Source organism: Galleria mellonella, unplaced genomic scaffold (genome assembly GCF_026898425.1).
Source record: "Galleria mellonella isolate WM207_F2 unplaced genomic scaffold, CSIRO_AGI_GalMel_v1 utg64, whole genome shotgun sequence".
NCBI classification, from domain to species: domain Eukaryota; kingdom Metazoa; phylum Arthropoda; class Insecta; order Lepidoptera; family Pyralidae; genus Galleria; species Galleria mellonella.
Window position 1 is genome coordinate 1071539 of NW_026442133.1, and position 18867 is coordinate 1090405.

Consider the following 18867-nt stretch of genomic DNA (forward strand, 5'->3'; position numbering starts at 1 on the left):
TATATGATATTTTTTTGTTTATTACAAAATCATAATAATAATATAATAATAATAATATAATTTTTAACATTAACATTTAATCAAAACTAATGGTGTTTAAATCTAACAAATACACTTTTCTAAGTATTATTATTTGATCCGATGTTTTTTTTTTTTTTTTTTTTATTATAAGAGGCAATATTTATGCGTTATTTACTAAAATCTCTTACAATTTTATTTTAACTATTACACACTATAAAGGTTTACTTGAGTGATAAACAAGCAAGATGTTAGTAGATCATACACGGGATTTTAAACGACCATGTTAATTTAAAAAGTACATTTAAATATACATAAATATTGTTAATTTGGATTTAAAAGAGTAACTGTCGAGTTTCTTGCGGATTCTTCTCAGCAGATCTGGATGAGTAGCGGTCCACTACCGTACGTTTTTAAGGCACTTTCTTCCATACACAACCACGCTTTGGAATCAACTTCCAGCAGCAGTATTTCCGAAACGATATGATATCATAACCTTCAAGAAAAGAGCGTGTTCCTTTTTAAAAGACTGGCAGCATACCTGCAATGTCTCTGGTGTCGTGGGTGATCATGAGCGGCGGTAGTCAGTTACTATCAGATGAATCGCATGCTTGTTCGCCTTCTGTTTTATAAAAAAAAGGTAACATTCCGTAACCAGTAGTAAAATCGTAAAAGACGATGATTTAAAAGATTACTTAGTAAACAAATCTAATTGAATAAAGATGAGTCAAATATGACTTTGTTAATGTTTTATTGCTTTCATTGAAACGGAAAACTTAGTTCAAAATAAAAAAAAAAATCAAAACTACAATAGTTATAATTAAATTATTTTAGTTCCGGAAAAACCTATTATTTATATTGAAAAACCAAACTAGTAAACCAATTTTGATAGGATTCCTATTAAACCAATCTGTAAATATATATTTTGTATATAAAAAAGAATTTTCCAAATCGGTTTATAACGGAATGAGTTACGAGGTAATTGACATTAACTAGACATAAAATATACAACCGAATTGGGAACCCCCTTCTTTTTAAAGTCGGTGAAAATAGGTATATGAGACATTTTAAGTTTTTAAAAAGAAAGTAATCAGAGACCATATTTTTAAGGTTCATTATATTTTAATTAAAAAAAAAAAAACTACAACATAGATTCATTTATTTATTTATTTCTCTCACAAAATGACAACATAATAAAATTTACAGCTATATAGGTTACAATTTTAAAACAATCATTGTGAGAGACTGGTGTCGGTACTAGGATTACCCATCTTACAGATCGCCAGGCTCTTAAACTCAAAGACATCTATATTACTTGATCTATAAGGTAAGAGTACACAAGTTAATAAATAAAATTAGGAAAATTTTATAATCTACGTATATGTATGGGTGAATATGGTTCAGGTATGTACTAGTATAGAGATAACTGAATACCGACTTTATTATATCCATCCATCGATTAATACATCCGTAGATCTATTTATAGAACCCATGTCACACATCATCACATCAGCTTTTAACTGTCCACTGCTGAACATAAACCTCCCCCGTAGGGATTTTGCCAGCAGTTACCACACTTGGTAAGCAAATTGGCAGCCACAATTAGGCTTTAGAGATGTTTTAAGAGGGACGCTACTGCCCATCCCTCGCCCTCCCTTAGTCGCTTCTTACGATATCAACGGGGAAGGAAAGGGTGGCCTTTTCTATGCCAAAACCACACACCCAGTGATAAAATTTGTATTGTTCGTGTCACACATATTGTCTGAAATTTGACTTTTCACGTAATCTTATCTTACTAATATTATTAAGATATTAAAATTGCAACTAGACTGTATATCTGTACATGAAAGATAATAACATTAATATGGGTGGTCTTTAAAACCAATATATGCCAAAATATTATTGTTTAGATAATTTGCTTGTCTGTTTTTCTGTCAGTACGTTTATTTTGGCATCATTAAAAATTTTGGCATCACTCACCAAAGGGAGACAAAAGTCGATTCTTTGGGTACCTCTGTCCCATTCGTGTTTCTACCGTGAAGCAGTTGTGTTTGCATAGCTGTGTTTCGGTTTGAAGGGTGGGATATGGCGTGAATTTACTGGGTACAGAGGAATAACACCTGAGTTCTCAGGAATGGCAACGCATGGTGGGTATCATGGGCGAAACAGTATACTCTGTTATGTCCATGGTACTGCTCATGTCTATAGGCGACGGTTACCACTTTCCATCAGGTGGGCCGTCAGCTTGTTTGCCATTCTAAGTTACATAAAAAAATGTAATAAACCAAATTAAATGCAATTATTGCAATGCAAGTAGAAGGGCGCAGTAATAAAACATTAATGTATTTGCGATATAAAATAATGAGTTTAATGAAAAAACACAAGACACGTTTTATAAAAATCTGACACAAAACAAACTTAAAAATAGATAGATACTCTTTATTGTTTCCTCCAAATAATTAATAGTAAACTTATTCTAGATATAAAAAATCACAACGAGGAAACAATGGGCGACCTTTCCGCTCAAAGCGATCTCTTCTAGGCAAACTTTGGATGGAGAGGAGTTAAAGGAGTATAAACAGTTTGATTGGAGGTACGATGAAGATCCTATTATTTCTAAATATGGAGATGTAATACATGTAACAATGTATTACATCTCCATATTTATCCCTACTCACTTTTAATCTATACATACATTGTATATAAAATAATACATTGTTCTGAATAACCTCAGGGTCAACAGCCAGTATTAAAACTCTAACAGTTATTACAGTTATATTCCCGAAGGTTTAACTTAAAATGTAATGTATGTTTTCCTTTGATGTCTCATCTAGAATCTCTGGTTGTCTACTTTTAAAATACACAAGTGCAAAGTAGCTTACTTCTGTAATTCGCACGTACGAAGTAACGGGCGAAAGACTAGTATACAAATAAAAATACAAATTAGGTAGATAATATATACTATAGATTAATATAATTACTTATATAACAATAAAAACTTTATCAATATAATTTAAATGTCGTTATCATATAAATCAGTTAATGATTAGATTAACCAACAAAAAGTTTGTGTGGTTTTTAATACTTAGATTTTATTTATTATTAATATAAAATAAGGAATAGTTAATACGTATTGTGTAAAGTTTAAGTCTGAATTTTTAATGTTTTCATGTATTTTTCAATATGGAATTTAATTTATTTTTTATAATTAATTTACTGTTTGTTTTTACGGTTAATGCTTACATTGAAGTCGATTACGATCGCACGAATGTTTTTGATCCTAAAATATACGAAGATGTGTTGAATAAAGAACAATGTGACCAACAAATTAAGTATATTGTGACAAATGCCATCTTGCTTCGATGTAAGTTTGAACCTATAATTACTACAATATTAAATAAATTTCATAAAATAGAACATTTACTAGTTTAAATTGTAGCAATACATTATTTAAAATAATCACAATGAAGAAACGATACTATTTTTCTCTTTTTTTTTTTAGATATGTTTAAATGTATCTCTAACAAAAACTTCTGTTTATGATCGACTGGCAAAAATCGCCATTAGGTGTTATATTAGCCATGTGTATTTTTGTTACGTACAAAGTTAAATAAATAAGTAATCGGTTTTAATCTTTAAACCTGTTCCCATATTTTAGTTCACTATTTGGAGATAGCAACATTTTCCATTTAAGAACTCATCAACATCTCACTGGTTTCTTCCCATAATAATATCTAGTGCACTGTTACCACGTTTGCAGACAGTTTGTTATAGGGTCCCTTTTTTTTTAATCTACGTTTAATTTGGGATTTTTGTTTTTTAACATGTCAATCCTATAAAATCTAAACAAGTTATCTGCGATTATAATTATGACTAAACAATGCAAAACCAAAATTGCTTTGTGCTTAAGTGAATTAGTTACTTACTAATTCACTTAAGCACAAAGCAATTTTGGTAGTAGGAGCATGCATTAAGCTCTGAACAATCCCCACATCAAATTTATTAATATTAAATGTTTTTAAAAATGTTTCCCTTTCCCTTCGGCTCCTATCACATTCCATCAATAGGTGCTGTACATCTTCAACTTTTCCACAGACAAATCCTTCCCTTCCTAATGCAGATATTCTTACACCGATTATCAATCGGTTTCACATTATACAGAGAAGGTGCATATGGCAATTAATCAGTATCAAATAACGATGTGAACATTATCATCAATGATTAGAAGATTCCAGTGATAAATTTCAGTGATATCCGTTAATTTTTTTTAAGTATGAATGAGCAATAAATGATTATAAAGATTAGCTGCAAGAAGACTACCAAATGAATGTCACGTGAACCAAATCCCGGATTAATGTATAATATACTTTTAATTCCGACTCTCACATGCAAACCATCATGTTATCACTAGTATTTATTAACATTATAATAGGGAGTCATGAATATCCTTTTGGTGGATTTGTTACGCAATTTGGCATACGCGTTGTATTTTTTTTTTTTTTCACGTAAATAGAAATCGTATACAAACTGATCGCTAACTTTATAGAAAGAGGTAACTACAGCTACTATTTAGCTAAAAATAAAAGAATTCAGATACTATTTTTGAACTCATATAATCAACATCTAGGTTACGAGTAAAAAGTATAGTCAACTGGCTATAAGTTAAAAATGAAACGTATAACAAATCTGTGGAGAGGTCAATTCTGTACATGAAATATATTTCCAAAATAATTATCAGGGGGTGATTAGTGATCGATACTGATGCCAAAAATGCAATCAGTAAAATTTTTGTCTGTCTGTCTGTATGTTCGTTATAGAAACAAAAACTACTAGACGGATTTTAACGAAACTTGGTACAATTATTCTCTATACTCCTGGGCAGGTTATAGTATACTTTTCATCACGCTACGATCAATAGGAGCAGAGCAGTGAAGGGAAATGTTAAAAATGTCCACCGGTGCGACGCCGGGACGGGCCGCTAGTATAAAAATAAAAGTTATATACTCATATATAGTTTGTATTTGTTTCAGTTTTGGATGCCAGTTTGAGAATACCAAGAAGTTTACAAAAAGGAAATTTAGTGGATTTAGGCAGTTACTATGAATGTTTAGGAATAAAGAAGAACGAAGGGGATATGAATATAGAAGGAAAATTCTGTATGATGAAAATACCACTAGGTCAAAATATTAGTTTGGACAGACACTCAACAAGATTCCCAGAAATACCATGGCCAGAAATAAATCCAAATATACTAAATATTGATGATAAAACTCACAAAGATCTGTTATCGCAAAGAGAATTAAAGAGAAAACTTCAAATATTGGGTGGAATCACACCAGAATCTATAAAGAGGTAAATGTGTCTAAATTATTTAAAATTTGTAAATATCATTGAAAGTTACTATAATATCAAATATTTTATTTCGATATTATCTATATAACTAAATATAAATAATTAAGTTTTTGCTTCACAAAGCAGAGTAATTTAATCAAAATAAAATTAACACAAACCATCTTGTTTTTGTGTTAATTTTCTTTTTGTTTTATTAATAATTTTAATTTTATTTCATGGCAACAAATGCTATAAGATTTTTACGAATTGTTAAAATTTATCTAGAATAGGGTATCTCGTAATTCTTCTATATTAATATAAGAGGGCAGGTTAAAGAGTTTATAATGGATAAACTGAAGAACTATTGGACCGGTATTAAAAATTCTCCCAACTATAAAAAGCTACATTATCAGCGAATAAACATAACCTATATACTATTTTCCAAAATTAAAATGTAATATATTTTTTTATACAACTTAGAATGACAAACAAGCTGATGGCCCACCTGGTGGAAAGTGGTAACCGTCGCCTATAGACATGAGCAGTATCATGGATATAACAGAGTATACTGTTTCGCCTATGATACCTCCCATACGTTGCCATTCCTGAGGACTCAGGTATTATTCCTCTGTATCCTGTAAATTCACACCATATCCCACCTTTCAAACCGAAACACAGCCATGCAAACATAACTGCTTCACGGTAGAAACACGAATGGGGACAGAGGTACCCAAGCAATCGACTTTTGTACAAAGTCTCCCTCTGGTAATATATTACATACCAATATTATTACGTTACAACCCCCAAGTGGTATACCCATGTTCAGCAATGGAAAGTCAACAGTCGGTATGATGGTAACACCAAAGTCCAACTGCGATTGCCAACAAGCCTACCAAGCGTAGTAATTACTGGCAATATCCCCCAAAAGGGAGAGGCCTATGCTCAGCAGTGGATAGTAAACGGCTTATAAGACATATTACAGATTAGTTATAAGACGAATAATTTTGAGGCGGCCCGGATTTCTGTGTAAAGAGAAATAATAAGATGACATCTTATGTAACCAATCAAGTAAATAACCGTATTTTAATTTTCAGAGATGATGATGAGAATCCACTGTCTGATATCAGCATAGAATTAGCAGTGTGCATACCAAAGACCTGTTCTTTACAGAATGCACTTAACACTGTACTAGATCTCCAACCAACTGATTTGCAAATTGAAGAAGCATATTGTAGACTTCCTAATGATAAACCGTGGGTTGCTGCAGATTACGTTGCTTTGTAAGTGAATTACGAGTACTATATTAGGTTGGTGATTTAAAATTACATGCAGTATCTTTATATTAGTCACTCTAATTCTAACAGTTTCTAGATAAAAAATATCTATGCCGGAATTATCAACGTGACTTAACACAATTATACTTTTAAGGCTAAATTATACAATATAATAAAAATGTTTAATTGTATAATAAAAAAGAAATATTTATAGATCGATATAATTTTGTATGGTACTGCACAACTCTTATTGATTTTTTTTTGCATGTTAATGGTTTTCTATACATTATTATATGCAAAATCGATTAAAAAAAGGAACTTGAAATTTTTTCAAGCAGTTAATTTAGCATTAAAAGATCTTGATCATACACATACACCTGACGATAAAATATATTTGAAACTTAAAAAGAAAGATGTTAGTTTGTATCCTAAATTGATAATTACTTTTATTTCAGAGGTATATTTATATGCCTTGGTGTTCTTATTGCACTAAGCACGGCTTATGATCTCCGACATCAAATATTCTTAAAGAAAGGTGAGAATTTATACTCGTATTATTATGTCATTCTATAATTTAATTTAATATGCGTGGAAGAAGCGAAAGTGGTTGTTTGGCGTTCCATTGTTTCTGCCTACCCTAATGGGAGACAGGCGTGACAGATATGTATATAAAACAAAACCGCTCCACGTTATCTGTACACTTATGTATTTTAAACTACGCAACGAATTTTAATGCAGTTTTCACCAACAGATAGAGTGATTCAAGAATATATATATATATATATATATATATATATATATATATATATATATTCTATATATATATATATATATTCTATACTCTATATATATATATATAGATATATATATATATATATATATATATATATATATATATATATATATATATTCTTGAATCACTCTATATATATATATATATATATATATATATATATATATATATATATATATATATATATTCGTATATTGCTATACTTAGCAAGCGGATTAACAACCGCAGTTAGGCTTTGGTGTTCTTCCTTGTTCTTGTACTTCCTTTTGCATTGAATTTATTAGTAATATTCTTTTTAGATCCGAAAACGGCCAATAAGCTTGCTCTGTCCTTTTCCGTCTATACCAACACTCTACGATTGGTGACCTACAAACCAGTACCAGGAGCTCTGGAATGCTTGGATGGTATCAGAGCGTTCGCAATGATATGGGTCATCATTGGGCACACGTTTGTAAATCAATTGTCAACGGCTACATTGCATAATCCTTTAGATGCTAAAAATGTAAGTATAATGTATTTATTTACAATATTTACCTACTAAGGTAAATTTTATATTAATTTTTTTTTTTATTTGGTAATTTGACAGTTTCCCAATTAGCACCCTTAGGAATCACAATCTTTATTTAAACTTCAATGCACATTACCTAAGTAAATGTACATATGGCAAACTTAACACCTAAAGACGTTGGCAGTTAACCATGAGATAAGCTGCAAATTAAGTAAGCTGTGAAATATCTGAAACAAAATACAATTATTGAACACTTTCTAAATATTTTAAAATGATAATATTCTCAAAGAAATAGCAGGATCAAAATGGGAATAACCATAAATACATAAATATCAAAATAGTAATTGTTTATATCAACTTTACATTTTAAATACGGGCATACCCGACTTGTTTACGAGTAGCTATAAGCAGTTTAGTTTTTAAAAGATGATTAAAAAGAACTATTCAATAAAAAATAATAAATGGTGATATAACATTATGTCCATTTGTAGTAATCTAGATTTTCTATTTATCATAATGTATCTGTTAGTAATTTATGATTTTGTCTCACAAAAAGAATGCAGACTTTAATTGTGATAAAAGTTTTGTTTTTGTTTAAAAACTAAATCACTGAATAGCTTTTGAAAAAATTTCTATGGGACTAATCTTTCAAACCAAAAAAGTAATTTTTACGAACAGTGTATAGAATGGGCCATCCCATCCTTCCCCGTGTGTATCGTAAGAGCAGCGGCGACCCTTTTAAGACAACACCAAAAGCCTAACTGTGGTTGCCGGAGGTAGGGAGGGAAGGGATTGTTAGTAATGTAAACTACCCGTTCTATTGATATCAGTATACATTGTCAGGTCGACCTCCACGTGATCCTCCCTGGAAACTGTCGTGCTGAGTTCCAGGTGCATTCAACCTACTTTTTCATGCTCACCTATCATCACCCTCACTGATGCCCCGTCAGTGTATACCGTTAGCGCAAGCGGAGTTACCATTCCATTATCATGCACTAAAAAAACTGCGGTTGCCAACCCGACTGCCACGCGTGGCAAATACTGGCAAAATCCTCCCAATGCTAATCTGCCATAAGTAATGGCCCATTCCTTATAACAGTCTATGGGAGAGACCTATGTTCAATAGTGGATAAGTAACAACTAATATGACGATAATAATATTTATTTATTTACTTATTACCACTCTACTGTGACTCTGTGACGATATGTAATACGTATATTCAGCCTATCAACAAATAGATGATTTATTTTTAATATTTTTTTTTATTGCAGTTCGCACTGTCATTTTGGTCACTATGGATAACAGCTGCTCCTATCACAGTCGACACATTCTTTGCGCTTAGTGGTCTTTTATTGGTTTATACTACAGCAGGCAAAATGACAGGATGTAAGTATATTTAAAGCTTAAAATATGCATCAAGCCTATTAGTCTACAGACGTTTTTACCATCTGGCATGATATCTCTTTAAAAATTCTTTGCTTAGGTTACCTCTGTCCCATTCGTGTTTAACCCGTAAAGCATTTGTTTGCAAAGCTGTGTTTCGGTTTGAAGGGTGAACATTGAATTTACATGCCATAGAGGCATAACACCTTGGTTCTCAGGAATGGCAACACATAGGGGTTGGCATTATGGACAAAACAGTATACTATGTAACTGTTTATGTGCACAGGCGACGATTACCACTTTCTATAAGGTGGCCCTTTACTTATTTGCCATTTCACATTGCATAAAAAGCTGCTAAATATGTAAATCATAATAATAATATTTGCACTAATATACTATTTTATTTCTGACTCTGAATCCAAAAAACAAAATCATTATGTTACTCCTTAAATGCCAAATTTAATTCAATATTTTTAGCCGTATAAACGACATTGAGTAATAAAATATCCATACATGTATATTTTAACAGCTTCCACAGGAAATATACAGTAATTAAATCAGTCAATGTTATTTTAGCAACACAAAGACTGTTATGAAACACGTTAGCAAAATATTATCAATCAAAATTATATGTAATAAGAATATGCTATTTCCGTCAGTGTGTTATTTATTACTATCAGTTAAATACTCACATAAATGTTTAAAATTAAATTCTAATTTTATATTCCAGTAAAACTCGTGAAGAACTTGCACCTGTTCTACTTAAACCGATATCTGCGTTTATTCCCCGTGCTGGCCGCTTGCATACTTCTTCAGGCGTCACTGTTCCATCGAGTGTCAGATGGACCCGCGTGGGAGGCAGTTGCTGGACAAACAGACCGATGTAGACAATATTGGTGGACTACGTTATTGTACATACAGAACTATTACAACCCCAATTACATGGTTAGTATAATTACTTACCTGCTATAATTAAATTCGGTAATACCTAAATTATGTTTTAGCTTGTTTAAACTTATTACTTATTTAAACGTCTGAATATTATTTCAATGTTTTCCCTTGAGACTACAGTAGGGTTCCTTAAAAAGGGCATATTAAAGTTCTTTCAGGGTCGGTAACGCTCACAGGATATCCTAGGTGTAGCAGGAGGCTTTAGACTACAGTGACCAGTTTGCAGAGGTATCAATGCAAATGACCTTTGTAAAAATTCTCCCTCTGGTACTGCAAAAAAATCAAACATAATGCACTGACCTAACTTTAAAGATTGTGTCCCACAAAATACGACAGACGCCGTTTGTCGTATCTCCTCATTTTCAGTGTACTTAATAAGTCGAGTCTAGGGGCCCTTTGGCGTTGATATATTTTGCGACGTCCAATTTGCGGTCATTTAGAGGAAAAGGCTATGTTGGCTTCCAAAAAATTAGGAGTTTTCAATAGAGTGAGACGGTATTTCACGCCGGAACACCGATTGAATTTGTATAATGCTCAAGTCAGGTCACATATGGAATACTGTTCTAACTTATGGACAGAAGCGCTACAGTACCAGCTCCTTCCGATAGACCGCATTCAGAGTCGGGCGGCTCGAATCATTGATGATCGGCGCCTTACTGTCCGACTTGATCCATTAAAACTGCGTAGAGATGTTGCATCTCTGTGCATCTTCAACCGGATTTATCATGGGGAGTGCTCTGAGGAATTTTTTACTGACTGCTGCTGCTGACTTTCGTTCAACCCGTCATACTCTAAAGTTTCATCCCAAGTATCTGGACGTGTGGCGGTCTTCCGCCGTGCGTTTTAAAGGCACTTTCTTCCAGGCACAACCACTATTTGGAATCAACTTCCAGCAGCAGTATTTCCGAACCGATACAACACTATTGCCTTCGAGAAAAGAGCATTCCTTTTTAAAAGACCGTCAGTACACCTGCAATCCTGTTGGTGTTGTGGGTGATCATGGGCGGCGATAGTCACGTACTATCAAGTGAGCCGCATGCTCGTTTGTACCCTGTGTTATAAAAGAAACTGACCTCAATTATGACAAAACCAGTTATTGTGATTTAAAAACTAAACTATTAACTTCGATAAAATTCAATGGGATCAATCTGTAAGTATATTCCTTGAGACAAAAAATCTAATTTGGTTTACCGACAGAGTTATACTGACAGAGTTATAAGGTAATAAACATAAAAAAGTACAACCGAAACGAGAACCTCCTTCTTTTTGAAATCGATTACAAATATTATTTCTTATCGTTCCAGTGTGTTCCACATAGCTGGTATCTGGCAATAGACTTCCAACTCTTCTTGATATCTCCTCTTATCCTCTTCTGGGTGGTTAATGGCACAAGAAAATCAGCTTGGACTACATTGGTTACCGCTCTTCTGGCCTCTCTCACAGGAGCTAGCATATATAATTTTACGATTGGATTCAAAGCCGGACCTGTTACTTTTGGGTAGGTATTGAAATTTAAAAAGTATTTACATGAATTACAAGCACACTAATATATTAGTTTAAGTAAAAATGCCGATATATATTCTAGCTTGAACAACAGAAAATTTGTGTAATTCTACAGTACTTATTATTACATTTCCTTATTTGGTGTGATAACCATGACACCGTGAACCGCGTGCATAAAAAAGAACTCCAATGAAATCCGAAACTAGTCGACCCATGATGAAGTTAATATTTTAAAATAATAAAAATTTATTAATAATTTATTTATTGATACGTAATTAGTTTTGTAATTTAATTTCAAGAGTTATACTTTTGTGAAAGACAAATAATTATTATTATTATATTATATAATTGTCCCGGCATAAAATGAGATACACTCTCCTTTCCCGTGGATGTCGTAAGCGGTGACTAAGAGAAATTATGGTCGAGGCATGGGCAGCAGCGTCCCTCTTGTTGTTGTTTGTTGTCTCTAAAGCCTAACTGCGGTTGCCAACCCGCCGGCCAAGCACGGTAACTAATGGCAAATATAATATAATAAAATACTAATTAAGTTAATAAATAAACAAGCGTTCTGCAATAAAAAAAATCAACTTCAGTCGCGGCAAAATTAGTTACTTCGATTACAAATTTAAACTACGGAACCGATTTTGATAAAATCTTTATGAGGTCGATCTGTAAGTCTGTCCTTTCTCAGATAAAAAAAAAAACCTAAATCATTTTAGAACAGACAAAATTATCAGGTAACAAACATAAGAGAAATATACATCCGATTGAGAACCTTTTTTTAAAATTCAGTCGATAATATTTAAAAACAATTATCGGCTTTTTTCACCTTGAATAAAATTTTCTATTTCAGTCCCGAAAGAGAAGGTCAGCCAAATTATTTGATGTATTATTACGTGAACACTCTTACTAGAGCACCACCCTTCTTCGTTGGAATGATATTTGGATACATTCTACATATTAATCGCGGGAAGAAGTTAGTTATACCGAAAGTAAGTTTTCTATACAACAAAAAATTGCGAAAATGCTAACGATTCAAATAATATTTAATTATGATAAAACAGAAAATCATATAATCTTCAATCACATAAAAGTAAAGTAATGTAAACAAAAGCACATTTTATTTATATATTTAAAACACACACACACATGCGCTTTTGCACGCACATATACTCACACATACGTATATACGCGCACGCATGCTCGTACGCACATTATCATTCGAATTTATCTGAAAGTTCATAACTAAATTTATAGAGGATTATATCTTCTACATATAATTAAGCTATTTAAATTAAATTAAATTCAAAATGAAAAATCTAGATTCACCTTTTTGGAAGGATATAAATTCTATGTCTATATACAGGGATTCCCTAGCACAGACGTTACGATCCACCACATCTTATAACCGAACTAATAAATAAATTTGGGGGAAAGGGATTGTTGGTTATAGACTGAGAATTCTATTGCTAGCAATATACCCAACCAGGTCGACCTCCTCGCGGTTCTCCCTGGAAACTATTATGGTTAATGCTGATAAATTTATCATGATGGGCTAACTGGCCTGTTTTCATTCTCATCTATCACCCTTCACTGGTGCTCCGCCAGCGTATCCCGTTAACGCAGGCGGGGATACCATACCATTTTCACTCATAAAAAAAAATATTACTATTAATAACAGATACCGGTACCGGTATTGACTGTTTACATCATAATGGATAATCATAATATAGTGTATAATACCCATGATACCCCTCATACTTTTATCTCAAGATTATGTTATTATACATCTGTGCCTGTAATTTTATTTCGTGTGGTCCTTGTGAAGAATAGGCCACAACCTCCGTTCATGTAAGTGTCGTAAGAGATGACTAAGGGAACTTAATGTTCAAGGGATGGGCAGCAACGACCTTCTTAAAACATCACCATAGCATAACTGTGGTTGGCAATTTATCTGCTAAGCGAGGCAACTATTGGCAAAGGCCTTCTAGGGAATGCCTAGTTCAGCAGTGGACATTTAACAACTGATATCATCATTATCATCACTAATAGTTCATTGCTATATCATAAAAATAAATCTGTGGCCTAATTTTTATTTTTATGCCATTATCCCACACTTCAAACTGAAATATTGCTATAAAAATCAGACGAGTTTAATTTATTTTAGATAAGAACATTCTATACTTTTCTTTTAGCTATTCAAAGGTTGACTGTAAAAAATCCCTCTATGGGATAAGTTCGTCATTGTGTATTAAATTTTTTAATGTGGCCTATGTAAATTGTGTACAATAAATATTTTATAGTACAATATAGTACAAGAGTACAAGTTATTTGATTTAAAATTTTTTGGTATTATCATATCAGCCATTACTGGATGCCTCTCTCATAGACTGCCATAAGGAACGGGCTTGAGTCACCTGCATCCACTGACGCTCTGCAATGCATTTGAGGTTGTCACTCTAGTGTGTTTGGGGGGGGGGGGTTTAAGTTGTTACTATTTGATTGAAAAATTAATTAAATATTTTGTTTATAATTGCATATTGTAATATTCCAGGTACAAGTTGCTCTATTCTGGTTTCTGGCTATAATTTTGTCATCTGCAGTAATATGTAGCAATTATCCTATTTTACAAGAAGACTGGGACTATCATACTGTTGATGATATACTGAATTCTTACATGAGATCAGTTTGGGCTTTGAGTGTTTGTTGGATGATCTTGGCCTGTGCACACGGATATGGAGGTTTGATTTTGTTTTTCAATTTACTTAAAAAAGAACGAGGTTTTGTTTTTTTTATATATATATTTGTTACCTCGTACTTCTGCCAGTTGTAAATCTAATTAGAAATTTCTTTTTTTTTATCTAAAAGGATATTCTTAGAGATTGAGCTGATATAAATTTTATCGAGATCTTAGTTTAATTTTTAAATCAAAATAATTGGATTTGCCACAATCGAAGATTGTTATTTTTGGATCTTAATTTAATGATAAATTAAATACTAGTAAATAAATAGTGACAAATATGCACTTTATTGTAATTGTAACTATTGATGTATTTCGTATTATATAAAAAACTTGCTTTTATTCGCGACTTAGTCTGTGTGAGCGAGACAAAAAGAAGAATATGTCCTTATCCATCCCATATAGTACGTTTACCTGTACCAAATTTCATAGCGATTGGTTAAGACGTCAAGACGTTAAGAAGTAACGAACCAACAAACTAATTTTCACGTGTATAATATTAATAGTAAAAATATAGAATGTATGAAATAAATTTAATTAATATCCTTTTAATAGAATGTTTCGCTGTTTTCACCTTTCGCCGGCTTATATAATTCCAAAGTAGAAATAACCGCGTCTACTGCATTTAATTTGTTTACATAATTTGCCATTATTAAATATCTTGATGTCAAATTCGAACTCACAATCTTTAAGGTTTGTAAGTTTATATGACAGCATCATAACCTAGTATTCCTAATTTCTTGACATCAAAATAAATAGTTTTATGCAACTATCATATAAAATTTTCGACAATCGAAAATTCCTTTAAATGAATTTAAAATATCGACTCTTGATTTTCTAACAAATTATAGAGAAAGATGCTTTTCAAAATTTACTGATACCATTTTAATAACTGTTTTAGCTTCGATTGGAGTAGATTTTTTATAGTTTAAAAGTCTTAAATTATTTTGTTTCAGGTCCTATTAATTGGATCCTCTCACATCCCATGTGGAAGATATTGGGAAGACTGTCTTATGCCATGTATCTTTTCCACTATCCACTTATAATCGTTGTTAATGGAAACTCAGTTGTACCTGTCTATTTTTCTACTGAAGTATCTGTAAGTGTATATTTAAATATTTATCATCAGCCGTAAACTGTCCACTGCTGAAATAACCTTTATTTAAATAAGTTTGTTTACAAACTATAGGGTTCGGGATGTTGTAATCTCCTAAGAAGAACCTATAACAAAATAATTAAATACAAAATAATTTTACATTTGCATAAGTACTGTGATTATAATTAGAATTGAGTTTTATTTGTATTTATTATTAAACTGAAAATAAACAAGCAAACATGAGCAGATGTATGAACAGAACGAATGAGCCGGCTATCATTACGCGCAACTATATTTTAGGGAACTCAACGACCCGGCTCATCCCACTACCACTAGTCATAGTTTTGCGGAGTAAAATTCTGTTTATTATAGAGAATGTTGTTCTCTGAATGAGTATCCGAACAAGTTTAAAAAAAGAATACAGTTGAAATAAAAAGTAATTGAAATTGTTGTAAACTCTGTTTTATTTCTTTATATATATATATATATATATATATATATATATATATATATATATATATATATATATATATATATATATATATATATATATATATATATATATATATATTTCTTTTCATTTATCAAATTGCTTCTGCTTTGTTTTAGCCATTCTATACTCATTACAATTATATCTTCTTTTATCCACTATTTAATCATAAACTATCACGTACACATCATATAATCTACTTTATCGACAATAGAATTAAATTGTATTTTGTTTTATACAACTTAGAATGGCAAACAAGCTGACGGCCCACCTGATGGAAAGTGGTAACCGTCGCCTATAGACATGAGTAGTACCATAGACATAACAGAGTAATGTATACTGATTTTTATACATTTTTCTTTTCAGATTCAAAAGTTTATGGCTGACTTTGTAATAGCAATTTTGGCTGCATATCTAATTACGATGTTTGTTGACGCACCATCCTCTGTCTTGATTAAGCATTTCATGGGAGGAGCAGGAGGTATATTTTTTATTTGTTTTTATTAATTTATTTATAAAATAATAATAAAAGAAAACAAAAGATAATCTCACCTTACATCCACAATACTCTAATTTCTCAAATATTTTTTAAACTACAAGGTACAAGAATACTAGTATTTTATTAATATCTGAATTAAAATTTAAAATAAAACTTACAACTTAATATTTTTAGATGTGTTTACTTAAATTGCTATAAATATACTTTTACCTTAAACCTTAGGGACTTAATCTACATTGGATTATAATATACTGAGCGAAATATGGACATGTCGAATATTATGTTCACCATAACGGCAATAAGCGACAAATATCTCTGAATACCTCATTGGGGATTGCAATCGTGGTCATATTCGTATTATGATTATTTTTAGTTACCTAATAACCTTTTACTGTATGTAAATACTATCTCTGATAGATGACAGCCAAATTAGTTTAACCGTTTTCAAGTGATACGAGTATCAATAAACTATATCCATTTTCTATTAACTCAGTGTCTGTACATTTAGTGACTAATACTTAAGCGGTATTTATGTTTTTATTTGGCTTTAACTTTTTGCTCTCTATTACTTATGTGTGGATTTCATAATTAGAAAAACCAATGAAATTGTCCACTTTTACATAGAGTAACAAGATAGTTTATATACTAATTTTTAAGTTAGACCTTCAGAAATACAACTGTGGAAATGAAACAGTATTTAACTTAATGCAATGGTTTTTGCATGATGCCGAAGCAAACATACAGACAAGCATAGTTTTCAAAAATTATTATTTTGACTTCTATTGGTCTTGTTAAGACACCTCATGTATTTTTTTGTTTAATATTTCCTATATACAGTTATCCTGTAGTTACAATTTTATTAAAATAGTAAAAAGTAAGATATGCCTGCAAAATAATAGTAAGCGCCAACATTATTTATTACAAAAATTAAAAAAGAGTTCATAATAAACGCTGTTGATTTATAAGAAGCTTTTTCGTATTTATATTAAATGATATATTTCTCAGGTAAGAAGAGGCAAGAACCGGTAAAACCATTGAACGGCATTAACTCAGCAGCGGAGAACAAAATTAACGGCAACCTGGAGGCACCAAACCACCAAATCGTTAATAAAACTAATAAATAATTTATTAGATTATTGTTTTTGTATCATTTCTTTTACTACTAATACTCATAGCCGTTTATGACAATTTTTTTTATACAACTTAGAATGGCAAACAAGCTGACAGCCCACCTGTTGGAAAGTGGTAACCGTTGCCTATAGACATGAGCAGTAACATGGAGATAACAGAGTATACTGTTTCGCCTATGATACCCCCATGCATTGTCATTCCTGAGGACTCAGGTGTTATTCCTCTGTACCCTGTAAATTCACGCCGTATCCTACCCTTCAAACCGAAACACAGCCATGCACACACAACTGCTTCACGGTAGAAACACGAATGGGATAGAGGTACCCAAGCAATCGACTTTTGTACAAAGTCTCCCTCTGGTGAATTACTGATATGCAATAATTAAAGAAGATTAAATGCTCACGTTGATTACATACATATATTTTATCTAATGGAAAATACATAAAATATTAAGAACTTTATGATGTGGAAAAGAGAAAGATGGATTTAAATATGAAACACTACACTGTTTGGCGTAATAGTTATTCTTATACAGGGATACTGGAGTATCCCATATTAAATTAGTTGTAATTTGTTATATAAAATCCTTTCATTTAATTAGGTAATAATATGCAATAGAAAAATATCAGTCACATATAATCTAAATAAAAAAATTTGTTGTACCATTTTTAAAGACTTTCATCTGATGCTTTAAATAAATGTAAAATTCTTTTTTACATCTATGGGATATTATTTTGCTTTTTTAATACCAATTTATAGAAAAAACACAAATCCCTATCTACAAAAACATTTACTGTGTATAGATTTTCTTGCAAATTCTGCAACTGATTATTTTACATCCATGCGTTACCATTCCTGAGGAATGAATAAAGTGTTATGCCTCTATACCCTGTAATTTCATTGTCATACTCCAAACTTCAACCCGAAACTCAGTACCTAAGTAAAAAACTATAACATTGAATAACATTCCGATGCTTTCAGAGCGGGCAGTTTGGCTTCTTGAAAATTCCTATAGGATGTTTTTAGTACTCCCGTGTTACAGAATCCCGGGAGCTCCGTCAATAACCTACAAGCATTAGTATATTAAACGCGAAGACCGTTGTTCCTTGCATATAACAAATTCATAAATTTAATGTATAAAAAGCTTGG

At 31.8% G+C, this 18867-nt stretch overlaps 1 protein-coding gene across 1 annotated transcript; it reads left to right on the forward strand.

The window, feature by feature from the left end:
* The first annotated feature begins 3120 nt into the window (after positions 1–3120).
* LOC113518613 (O-acyltransferase like protein-like) lies at positions 3121–17723 on the forward strand. The gene is made up of 13 exons (XM_052900134.1): positions 3121–3382; positions 5049–5370; positions 6444–6629; positions 7079–7158; positions 7716–7918; positions 9197–9311; positions 10039–10253; positions 11564–11757; positions 12616–12754; positions 14317–14503; positions 15459–15601; positions 16455–16569; positions 17593–17723. Exons 1-13 carry the CDS (start codon positions 3202–3204, stop codon positions 17709–17711), a joined length of 2199 nt encoding a protein of 732 aa, XP_052756094.1. The 5' UTR covers positions 3121–3201; the 3' UTR covers positions 17712–17723.
* The last annotated feature ends 1144 nt before the right edge of the window (positions 17724–18867 follow it).